At 48.5% G+C, this 12,158-nt stretch overlaps 1 protein-coding gene and 1 long non-coding RNA gene across 5 annotated transcripts in view; one reads left to right on the top strand and one right to left on the bottom strand.

Annotated features, from left to right (window-relative positions):
* Nav1 (neuron navigator 1) overlaps positions 1–12,158 on the top strand; it is a 249,457-nt gene that overhangs the window by 152,289 nt on the left and 85,010 nt on the right. For all 3 annotated transcript variants that reach the window (XM_029481039.1, XM_029480839.1, XM_029481345.1), the window contains one exon: positions 2,521–2,886. In XM_029481039.1, the coding sequence (XP_029336899.1) occupies positions 2,521–2,886 (366 nt within the window). The remainder of the gene's footprint in view (positions 1–2,520; positions 2,887–12,158) is intronic.
* The window catches only part of LOC110300105, a 14,955-nt gene continuing 7,477 nt past the window's right edge, over positions 4,681–12,158 (bottom strand). Inside the window, exons 3-4 of one of the 2 annotated variants that reach the window (XR_002378547.2) lie at positions 7,400–7,632; positions 4,681–4,895 (exon numbers count right to left, since the gene is read on the bottom strand). This is a non-coding gene — a long non-coding RNA (uncharacterized LOC110300105). The remainder of the gene's footprint in view (positions 4,896–7,399; positions 7,633–12,158) is intronic. The other variant, XR_003837740.1, reaches the window with a different exon arrangement.

The raw sequence follows: 12,158 nt of genomic DNA, 5'->3' as shown, positions 1-12,158 counted from the left end.
CCAAACACCAGTGTCCTGACTTTTACAACTCTTTTGCTTTTTAAAGTGCTTTTTATCAATCAATCTCTCCCTGTACCTTGGAGCAATATTCCCCTAAGCTAGAGAAAAAGACTGGGGGGGGGAAAGACACACACGCTGGACCCCACAGGTTGATGTGGGCAGCTCTGCGTCTACACAGCATGAGGCACCAGCCTTCAGAGCCAACACAGTCTCACCCCGAAGGCCTTGGGGGCTTAAGGGTGCATCTGCCAAGGTCACCCTCCCCCTGGGACTCACAGGGTGACTTAGACTCAGTTCCTTTTTGGAAACTTGACTTTCAGGCTACATCCTCTATTTCTGCAGCTATGTTTCCCTCAGTGAGGAAAGTCTGAGGTAGGGACGGTGAGGGAGGAAACAAAACTAACCTCCCCCCTCCCCTACCCCAGAGGCCAGCTGGGGTCAGGCTCGGGCTGCAGGTCAGAAGATCAGCTGTGAGCTAGAAACCGTTACAAACCTCTGAGAGCTAGAGATGGGGTTTAGTGCAAAAAACTAGATGGTTGTATTGCATCCCTTGACTCCCAGCACTGAGGAGGCTGAGTTCGAGGCCAGCCTGGTCTACAGAGTGAATGCCAGGACAGCCAAGGCTACACAGAGAGCCCTGTCTCAAGAAACAACAAACAAAACAAAATTATCAACAACAAAATAGAGCCTCAAAATAGGGGAGAGGCATTTTCTGTTCAGAGAGTAACACAGAGGGTAGGCCAGGGGCAGAAGTGAGTAGGGAACCCCCACTTCCTTATGTGCTTGCTACTGTGTTGGAAGCCAAGTACCCAAGCCAGTTCCCCTGTGTACCCCCATGTTCTCCTGCTGCTCCTGCTCCTCTGTCATCATCATCACCACCACCACCACCATCTCACGGTTAGCCTCTTTTTGCTAAGTACTTACTGCATGAGGCCCTGACCTTCATCTGTGGTGAGAGCCCCTACCACATTCAGCACAGCCATCCTGGGTCTGCCTCCTCCCTCATGAGGTGCTAGAATATGGAGGTGAGCATCCAGACTGACATCAGGGAACTTCCATTGTCCTCCAGGAGATGGAGATGGTGTTGAGGTCCAACAGTAACTAGTAGCTGATGCAGAACTGCAAAGGATGCTGGGACTGTTGAGCCGACAGGGAAAGGTGGGTGTAGGCCAGTGGAGAGCACGCAGGACATCACTCATTCCCTTGGGTCAGCTGCAAGAACCCCAATGCTGATTTCCAGGACTGCTGACTCCTCCAATTCTGCTAAGGAGAAGGAAGACCATTTTTCTCCAGCTCAATAGAAACCATTTGGGAGAGCTTTTCTTTTTTTTCAAGCAACTTCATAAAAACAAACAAACAAACAAAGCCAATGGCCTGTGACTAATGTCCCCGCGAAAGAGAAGTGATCACAGATCAAAGACTCTTTAGCTTTGTGTACGCCATGTCCAGCCATAGGTTGCCTCAGTTTACCCAGCTGTGGTGGCCCACATACCTCACGTGTGTCATTGATTCAACCCTGTCTGACTTCGTTCAGGTCCTGTGATAGAGAGAAGCCACAGAATTTGGAGCCTCGCCATTGCTAGGCTTGGTGGTGGTGCTACACTGAACCAAAGCCCTGACCATCATTCTTGCCAGATGTCAGCCATACTTCCTCTCTGGCCCTGTGGGAGAAGGACCCAGGGACCCTAGCCTCAAGCCCTCTGATATTAGCCTGCCTGTGGCTTTCTTGGCCTGGCCTAGTGGCTTTAAGGCTTGTGACCCTGAATCTTGCTGTACCTCTTTCATCTGCTTTCCTGGGTCCTCTACCCGGTGAAGGCCATGTCTGTTCCCTAGGGGGCTGAGGGTGGGGTGGGAGGTCTGCTGCTTCCTCTGATGCCCAGGCTCATGGCTGACCACTCCTCCTGGGGCCTGCTGTAATAGCCAAGGTTCCTAAAAACTTGTACCTTCCACATTCAATTTTACGTTTACGTAGATCTGGTATCTGGGGATCAGCTAGTTCTTTGCTCATTGACAGATGAGGTGATGGCTACTTTGTCTATTCACCCTGAACAAAGTGGAGAGTCGAGGTCTTCTGAGCTCTGGACCAGCAGCCTCCACTCTCCACCCCACCCCCACCCCCAGCCCTCACTAGCTCATTCTGGTTCAGCGAGCATCTACATGTCAGGCCCAGTCAGATCTATATGGCTACAGTCCTCCCAACTCTACACAGGGTAGGTAGGCATTATCCCGTCTCACTGATAGGAAACAGTGGGCCAGCAAGATTAATTTCTTCCTTTGAGCTATTTACCAAAAAAAATGACCAAAAAGGGTATTAAACACTGGCCACACTCACAGGATAGGCTCAGTATGGGATCTGTGCCTTTGGTCCTTAGTAGGATCATTGTCCCTTGACAGCCTCAGATACCCTGTAACAAAGGAACACACACTTAGCAGGCCCCACAGTGGGGCATCCCAGTGAGTTAACAGGGCACAGGGTGGCTGGGCTGAGGTCTAAGTCTGTGCTGTCTGCTCTCTCTGCAGCTCCCTGGAGATGCCTTGTTATGACAGTGATGACGCCAACCCCCGAAGCGTGTCCAGCCTCTCTAACCGCTCCTCTCCGCTCTCTTGGCGCTACGGCCAGTCCAGTCCCCGGCTGCAGGCTGGCGATGCACCCTCTGTTGGGGGAAGCTGCCGTTCTGAGGGGCCACCGGCCTGGTACATGCATGGCGAGCGGGCACACTACTCCCACACCATGCCGATGCGGAGCCCCAGCAAACTCAGCCACATCTCTCGCCTGGAGTTGGTGGAGTCCCTGGACTCTGATGAGGTGGACCTCAAATCCGGCTACATGAGTGACAGTGACCTCATGGGCAAGACCATGACAGAAGACGATGACATCACGACGGGGTAAGCACAAGAGGCCGGCTGGTGCAAGAGGTGTGGGAGAACAGGACGGTGGCAGGGGATAGAGTTACTGTGCTGTGATAAAAGGCATCTTCAGAGTGCTGCTGTGCCCAGCTGTAGCTTATTCTAGATGTGTATGGTGGGTGGGGCTGGAAACAGAGGAGCTGATTGGTCCATTAATCTTAGCCCTTCTCCCTGAGCCTGTCCTCCAAAGAGGCTTGGGGACATATCTGAGGGCCAGCTCTTCTACAAACTGGGTAGACTGTGGATGACTTAATTTGCTTCTACCTTTGCAAAAAAAAAACAAAACAGGTGAATAATGTCATCTCCTTCTACCTGCTAAGAGAAAGTGACATTTAGATGAAAGGGCCAGTCAGACAAGAGTCGGGGTAGTGACTCCACTTCCCCTGCCAGGGGTTACCACTCTGGCCCTTGGTTTATATCCTTGGTGGACTTCTGATTCTGCAATCCTTCTACCCATAATGCTACACCCTATTCCCTACCCTACCCTATTAAGCCTTCTTTCCTGTCCTTGGACCCCCAGGGATGCCCAGTTTATCTTTTTCTGACAGGGTAGACTTGGGGAGACAGCTGGAGCAGACATGGCAGTCTTGGAAGTGAAAAGAGGACAGGAAGCGTTTGAATTGTTGGGGTTTGGGGTGTCCTGGCCAACTTTTTCAAGCCCTGAGTCCAGAGTGCTGCAAGGTTCTGGAAACTTCTTTGGTGTATCTCTCAGCAGACCTGTCACTTCTGTTCTTCACTTACGGTTTTCTGGGGTCTCCTGTAAAGCCTAAGATCCCCTGAAAAGCCACTGCAGCCCTTTCCCTATCCCTCAGGTATCTAAAACCAGCCTGCCAGAGATCACTGCTCCCAATAAAGCCCTTGAGCTTCAAGGGCACGGAAAGACTGCGCTGAGTTCCAGGCCATCCGCCACTCCCAGCCCACAGCCCACCCAGGGGGATAAACTTGGCAGGTCTGGTCAGGGTCTGTCCAGCTGATGAGGCTGCTCTGGAGCAAAACAACTGACGCATCCATGACTTGTTTACTGCCTGTAGGGTCCCAGGGGCAGCCCGACCTCACGCTCAGATCCGCCAGCCTGGAGCTGGGATAGAGAGGTCTGCTGTAGTCAGAGCCCAGCTGCTGCTGTGGTCAGATGCCTGGGATGGGGAAAAGGGAGAGCCAAGGTGGTGGAGAAGCTGTTCCAAACAGACCATACGCCCTGGCAAGTGCCAGTGCCGAAGCATCAAGTCCCTGTCCCTTGATGTGCCAGCCGGATAGTGTAGAGCCTTTGGGGCTGAGGGCTCAGGACTGTGGCATCTGTGCTAGGGAATTCTAGGACCCTCACCCTCCAGGTACATCAGCATTCTTACAACCCCACTAATGTTCCCAAAGTACCAAGTACCAAGGCACAGGAGCCCTGCATGGAGAGACCTGCTCTGACTAAAGTAGCAGGATTTCTATAATTAACTAGCTGTCTGAGCTTGAGCTAGTTAGTTAACCTCCAGACTTTAATCTGCCTATCTGCTGAATGCAGATAACTACAGGACGATCTGTGGTCCATTTTGAAGATTAAAAAGGGTTGTATATGTATAATTCCTTATATGTTTCTTAGTATAATTCCTGGCTCAGCATAGTTGCTCACTGGTTTAGCTGTTCAGACTGTTAGAGTCCTGGACTAACCAATGGACACAGCCTTCCCCTCAGAGACTGTACAGGAGTATACGGCCTGTATAGGTCCCCATTCCTCCAGAATCAGCAGTGAGGACAGATCTAGTGGCCCCTGACTAACGCTGGGAACATGATGAGGTGTGGGGCATAGAAGGCTACGAGGACAAAAGGAAAGGAGAGCTCTTGCCTTTGCCCGCCTCACGCACAGCCTCCACCATTTATTCTTTCCTCCTAATAGTGTGTGTGTGCCCTTGATTAAGTCAAAACAAAGTCCTCAGGAGCGACAGGAATGAGAAACGGCCGTCTCTGCTCACCCTGCAGCTGGGCCAGGGAAGCCTGGAGTCCTACAGAGAACATAGGATAAACATCACGATGATATTTACAAAGTAAATGAGGCTACAAATTGTGATACTGTTTGCAATGCCATTCCGTATGTGTCTTTTATGGTCAGTTTTCAGTTACTGATAACTTTGCACCCTAGTTTTAAGTATTCTGTCTCTGAGTACTTGTCTAGGACCATAAACAGAAGGCATAGCTAGAGCTTCTATTGCTGTGAAGAGACACAGTGACCACAGCAATTCTTATAAAGGACATTTAATTGGGGCTTGCTCACAGTTCCGATAGGTATTGGCATTGTCATGGCAGGAAGCATGGGGGCATGCAGGCAGACATGGTGCTGGAGAAGGAAGAAGCTAAGAGTTCTACATCTTGATCTGCTGGCCTCAGGAAGCTGTGTGCCACACTGGGCCTGTCTTGAGCATAGGAGACTTTAAAGCCCACCTCCATGGTAACATACTTCCTCTAACAAGGCCACACCCCTTAATTGTGCCACTCCTTATGGGCCAAGCATTCAAACATAGGAGTCTATGGGGCCATTCCTATCCAAACCACCACACCATCCTAAATGTGCTTAGGAAGCCAGCATTGAAAGAAATCAGCTCACTATGTGCAGTGACTTCAATGCAGCTCATTGCTCCTCAGTTTATGTTTTCAGACTACACGTTTACATTAAAGCAGGAAATGCTCTCTCGATTCCAGAAAATCCTTAGGTGTCCCTGCAAACCTGAGCTGCCCTCCTTGGTTTCTATTCATATTCTCATCCCCACTGTGGTTCTCAGCCAGATTTTATCATTTATAAAAATGAACAAGAGAGATGGCTCTGTTGCTAAGGGCACTAGCTGCTCTTCCCGAGGACCTGAGTTCAAGTCTCAGCACCTACGTGGCACCCCATTCCCACCTGCAACTCCATTCCCAAGGGATCTGATGCCCTCTTCTGGTCTCCAGCAGCAGATGTGCATATGATGCATAGAAATACATGCAGGCAAAGCATGCATACAAGTTTTCTTTTTTAAAAGTCACTTTCCTGGGCTGGTAAGATAGCTCAGTGGGTAAGAGCACTGACTGCTCTTCCAAAGGTCCTGAGTTCAAATCCCAGCAACCACATGGTGGATCACAACCACCGATATTGAGATCTGACACCCTCTTCTGGTGCGTCTGAAGTCAGCTACAGTATACTTATGTATAATAATAAATAAATCTTCGGGCCACAGCAAGCAGGGACTAAATGAGTGGAGTTGACCAAAGCAAGCAGAGGTCCTAAAAATCGAATTCCCAACAACCACATGAACGCTCACAACCCTCTGTACAGTTATAGTGTACTCACATACATAAAGTAAATAAATAAATCTTTTATTTTAAAGTCACTTTCCTAAGAAAATTGTTTTTCCAGTTCATAAGATGGATTGGGCCCTTCCTACCCACATGGTGACACTCCCCATCCACCTATCAGTTGGGACCTACAGCCATTTAAATGTCCACTTCCCAGGGACCTCCAGGGCTGGCCCACCTGAGCAGTGTAGCTGGTTTCTGAGCCTCTGTCCCTCCCTCCCACCCCCTCGTGGGTGACACAATTTGCCTCGGACTGTCCACGTGAGCCACAGTGGGCAGCAGTGACTCTCACCCTTTCTCAGTTGTCACATGGGGACTGTTCTCTGACAAGTGCCCCCCAGCTGTGTTCAGCTTCCACAAGGCAACTGTCCTGGCCCTATCTATCAGCAGGTGACTTCCTGGCTTGTCACTCAGCAAACCGGACATGCACATTCTTCAAACAAGTGAGCACAGTAAATTGGAGAGAGACTTGGACCCTGGCACCAAAGGAGTCACATGCTTAAAAATAAGTTTGGGGCCGGGCGTTGGTGGCGCACGCCTTTAATCCCAGCACTCGGGAGGCAGAGGCAGGCGGATTTCTGAGTTCGAGGCCAGCCTGGTCTACAAAGTGAGTTCCAGGACAGCCAGGGCTACACAGAGAAACCCTGTCTCAAAAAAACAAAACAAAACAAAAAAGTTTGGAAATTAGTGACGTGTGCAAAGAGCCACTGTTCTAGAAGAGATAGATTTAAATGAAGTTCGGTGGCACTAAATACATTCACATTGTGGTCCCTGGTCACCACCACCCACCTCCACTGCATTTCAGGTGACCAAGCTGAAACTCCATACTCCATTCAACAGTGGCTTTCCTTCCTGCTACACTCTTGCCCCTGGCACCTACCATGTACAAGTTTAACTCTGTGGTTTGGACTAGTCTAGGAAACTTATGCAAGTGTCTTTTTATGATCTATGTAACCTAGCATAACATTATCAAAGCTCATTCATATTGTAGGATGTGTCCGAATTTCCTTTTTCATGACTGAATAACATTCCCTGGAGTGTGATGTTCTGGTTTTGTTTTGTTTTTGGTTTTGGTTTTAGTTTTGGGTTTGTTTGTTTGTTTTTAAGCCACATTTTAGATTCAGGAAGCCTAGGTTAAGGAACCTACATTGGGTTACTATGGACCGTGTTGTATACATACCTGTTTGAGTCCTTGCTTTTAGTTCTTTCTGGCGTGCACATAGAGAGGAATTGCTGGTCACATGGAATTGCTGTTGTATGTGTCCTCTCTTGGGGAACCACTATGCTGTTTTCTGTTGAGTTGGGACCATTTTCCATTGCCACCAGTTCTTCGTACTCTGAAGTCTCACTGCTTATCCATTTCTGGTTTAAGAAAAAGTCGCCATCCCCATTGTGTTAGGCAGCTTTCTGTTACTGTAGCAGAATGCTTGAGTTAGGTGGTTTGAAAATAGGAAAGTTTGGGGTCAGAGTCTTGAGGGTTTCAGTGCATGGACAGTAGTCTCTGTTGCTTTGAGGTCCATGACAATGTAGTAAGTACATCATGGGGGGCGGGGGAGCTTGGTGAAGCCAGTGGCCCTGTGAATAAGAACAAGGTCTCCTAGCCTTTAAGGGCACACTCCTAATGATCTAAGGCATTAAACTAGGTTCTGCTTCCTAAACGATCTACCACCTCCCCAAGCTTCCAGCACACGACCTCTATGAAACACTTAAAATCCATCAGTGGGGTTGCATTGTGGTTTTTTTTTTCAAATATAGTTTTTGTTTTGGTTGTTGGGGGGGGGTTAGTTGGCGTTTTATGTTGTTTAGTTCTGGTTTTTGAAGCAGAATGAGGCCATACAACATGGGGTGGGATTGAACACACGATGTAGCTGAAAATGACTTTGAATTCCTGATTCTCCTGCCTCTACCTCCTAAGTGCTAGATCACAGTCATGCATTGCCACACCTGGTGTTTGTTGTTTTGAAGAAAATAATTATACATATTTCAATAAAAGTATACGAAGTGGTCAGATCAAGTAATAGACAAGTCCATCAACGAAGACATCATTTTTCTGTGTCGGAAACATGAAAAATCCTCTCTACCAGCTATTTTGAAGTATACAATTAATTGCCGTCCGCCACAGAGTATTAGAAGGCATTTCTCATACTTGAGTAATACCATAGAATAGTAAAAGTTACTTGGGACTGGCGTGATGGCTCCGTGGTTAATAGTGCTTGCTGCTCTTACAGAGGACCCCAGTTGGCTTCCTAGTACCCGTGTTAGGTGGCTCACAACCACTATAACTCAGCTTCAGAGGGATCCCATGCCCTGGCTTCCTTGGGCACCTGCACTCATGTGCATGTATGATAGACAGACAGACAGACACACACACACACACACACACACACACTATTAAGAATAAGATAATCTTGTTTAAAAAGTTACTCTTCAGTCCCAACTGTACTTCTTTGCTCGTCAACCTCCCTGACCCCATAGTTCCAGTAGCTTCCGCCCTCCTTCCTGCCACCCTCCTCCCTCTTCCTAAGAAGACCAGCTTCCACATATGAGTGGCACCTGACTTAATCACCTTCTATGCCTTACTGACTGCAGCCAACACAGAGTTCTCCATATTCATCCCCGTGACGGAAGGGGCACAATTGCGTTCTCTTTATGGTCGAATAACATTCCTTCACGATGTGTATCGCGTTTTCTTTCTCATCCGTCCATCAGTGGACACACAGGTTGATTCGGGGCCCTGGCTGTCCTTAATTGTGACCATAAAGGTGTGACTACAGGAGTGTATGCAGTCTACCCAGTAGGACGGGTCTATACTCTCTATAATTGTTTGAGGATCCAGCATGCTGTTCTCTGGGATGCCTGCCCTAGTTTTCGTCTCCTTCATCATCATGTGAGAATTGCCTTCTCTCCACATTCTCCAACAGTATATTTTTTTAAATAATAGCCTGTCTAATAAAGGAGAGAAGATATCCCATGATGGTTTTGGTTTGCACTTCCCTAAGGAGCAGTGATGTCTTTAAGCGATTATTTACCCTTTAGAGCTTTTCTCTCTAGAAATATCTACTCAAACCCTTTGCCCTTTAAAAAGTTCGATTATTTGGATTTTGCTCTTAGAAGTTTTTTTAAAATATATTTTGGGTACTAATCTTTGATTGTGTATATGATTTGCAAATATTTTCTACCCTTCTGTGGGTTACCCTTCTTTTTTCTTGGTAATGTGGTTTGATGTGCACACACAGGAATTGTTTTGGCTTCAGGTGGTTTTGTTCTTGTTTTGATTTGTGCCAAGGTCTTATTAAATAACCCAGACTGGCCTCAAACTCAAGCTCCTCATATCTCAGCTACTCAGGTGCTGGAACTGCAGCTTCACAGCGCCATGCCTGGTTCTGAGTGCGCGTGCGTGCGTGTGTGCATGTGTGCGTGCGTGTGTGCATGGTGTAGCAGACTGGGTGGGGTCTCACTGTTTTCTAGGATGTTTTAGAAGTCCTGGCCTTAAGCAATCCTCTTTCCTTGGCCTCCTTAGCAGCTGGAACGCTAGGTACACACCATTACACCCGCTGAAGGTTTTGCTTTGAAGAACTCTAGCGTATCTGATTTTCTTTTTTTCCTCTCCATTGCCTGTGCTTTGGGGATCACATCCAAGAAACCACTGATAAATGCAAGGGCCTATAGTTATTCTCCTGTGTTTTCTTCTAAGAGTTTTAGAGCTAATTTTAAGAAAGAAAATGAAATCCCAAGCCTCTAGGTCTACCCCAGAGTAGACTGCCACCCCGGGAAACCACATTTTCCAAAACGTTCTCCCAAAGTTTTGAAGCGGTTGCCTTTTCCATGGTATTAGCGCTTAAGACAAAGTTCTTAATATTTAGCTGGACTCAGCTTTATAATCACTCCAGCTGATTAATTCAAATAGTATTGTCTGGGGAAAATGAGATGAGTGTTAAAATCTCATATTTAGATGAGAACATCTAAATATGTCAGCAAGTTGTTAATGAGTGATTGGTCAGCTACTCTATAGACAAAAAAAAGATAAAGAAAGAAAAGAGAAAAGAAAGAGAACATACGTCCCCACCTAATGTCAGTGCCTTCTAAAGTGAGCCAGTCTTCCCAACCGCTCCTGTTTTGGTGGCCCCTTCCCCTCCCATGGAAGTTCTCAAGCTGTCAGCAAGCCTCTTAAAGCTGGCACCTATACTGATTGCTGACTTGACAGCAGAAGCAGTCCTGCGGGGCAGATATTCAACCCACAGCCCTGCAGACTGTCAGAGAGGACAGCTTGGGACATTTTTACCCTTTGAAAAGACAAAAGGAATTTGTTTTTCTAAAAATAGTGGGGACTGGAATTTAATCTAAGTATGAAGTTAAAAGTCTCGGGGCCATCTGTCCTCCCCATCCTTAGCATCCAGAGACAGACTGGAGGGAGTCCAGGCCAGAGGCAGACTCAGGTGCTGGGACAGGAAGTCAGAGTCTCCTTACCCCACCCCACCCACCCCACCCCACCCCACCCCCACCCCTTCTCCGCTCCCCCGGGGTGTGGTTGTGACTTATGTCTCCATGTCTGTCTGTGTCAGGGCTGGTCTGGGTGGGCTGTGTGTGAACTCTGTGGTATTAACTCATGGGAGGTAGCAGGCCAAAGCATCCACAAGCCTGCCAACCCCCACAACTCCAGGGTGTGCTGTTTATATCACAGAGGTGTGTCATCTGCATCCTTAGCTGGACAGCCATAGTACAACCTACACCAAGGGCCAGAGAGCAGTAGGCAGCATCAGCAGTCTCCATCTTGAGGGAGCTGTGGGTAAACACAGAGGGAGTGTGGGGGCTCTTCCAGGTGGTGTCCGTGCACCGTGTGTGGCTAAATGTTCCAGCTTTTTGCTTTCTCCCCCTTCCCCTCCTTTCTCTCCCTAGCCTGTCCTCTTGAACTTCTCTTGGGGGCTCAGCAACAGATGGGATTCGTTTCCTCTTTGGCTCTAAAGTGTCCTGGCGTTGAAAAATGTCAAATAAAATAAACTGTGGGCCCCTGCCTTCTCCCAGACTGGCTCTTTATCCCAGAGGCACTGAGCTCAAGTCTTAAAGAGACACCTCTAATCTCAGAGCACAGTGCCCCGCCTCTGCTCCCTGAGAACCCCATCACTGCTCTCTAACTTAGCTCACACCTGACTGTCAGGCCCCAAGATGCCCATCCAGCTCTGCCAGGGAGAACCATGCATGGGCACTGGGTTTGCAGTTTTCCCAAAGAGAGCTTGCTGAGTGCGGTTGGACAGGGAAGAGCTGCCCACGATCTTGTGGTGCCTTTGCCTTCTATTCTCCCCACCCCCACCCCCTGCTAGTCTCTAGGCCTCCCTCTGGTAGGCAGCAGGGCCAGCTCTGTCATTGGCCAATGAATATGCAGGGTGTGTGCGTGGGGGAGGAGCTAAAAGGGAAGCAGGGCTAGGGATGTAGCTCAGAGGTGGAGCACCTGTGGGGACCTTGGGTTCTATCCCCATACACATTTCTCTTCACTGTGGTCAAACATCTAAGGAGAAGTCACTTAAAGGAGGAGGCATTTACTTTCGCTCACAGTTTGAAGAGGTACTGTTCATCACAGCAGGGAGGCAGGGTGACAGGGCCATGAGGTGACAGATCAAACCACATCCACTGTCAGGAAGCAGAGAGCAGACAGGAAGTGAGCCAAGCTATAAAACCTCAAGGTCCACCTCCAGTGACCTTGAGGACCTCCAAGGTCCTTCCTCCAGCAAGACTTCTCCTCCTAAAGGTTCCACACCCTCCCAAATGATGTTGGGGGATCAAATGTTCAAACACGTGAGCCTATGGGAACATTTCATATTGAAACCATAAAAGTGTAGTAAAAATGAGCCGGGCGTGGTGGCGCACGCCTTTAATCCCAGCACTCGGGAGGCAGAGGCAGGCGGATTTCTGAGTTCGAGGCCAGCCTGGTCTACAAAGTGAGT

Source organism: Mus caroli, chromosome 1, assembly GCF_900094665.2.
Source record: "Mus caroli chromosome 1, CAROLI_EIJ_v1.1, whole genome shotgun sequence".
NCBI lineage: Eukaryota > Metazoa > Chordata > Mammalia > Rodentia > Muridae > Mus > Mus caroli.
Note: the sequence above shows the minus strand (reverse complement) of the source record. Positions and strands in the feature narration are given on the sequence as shown.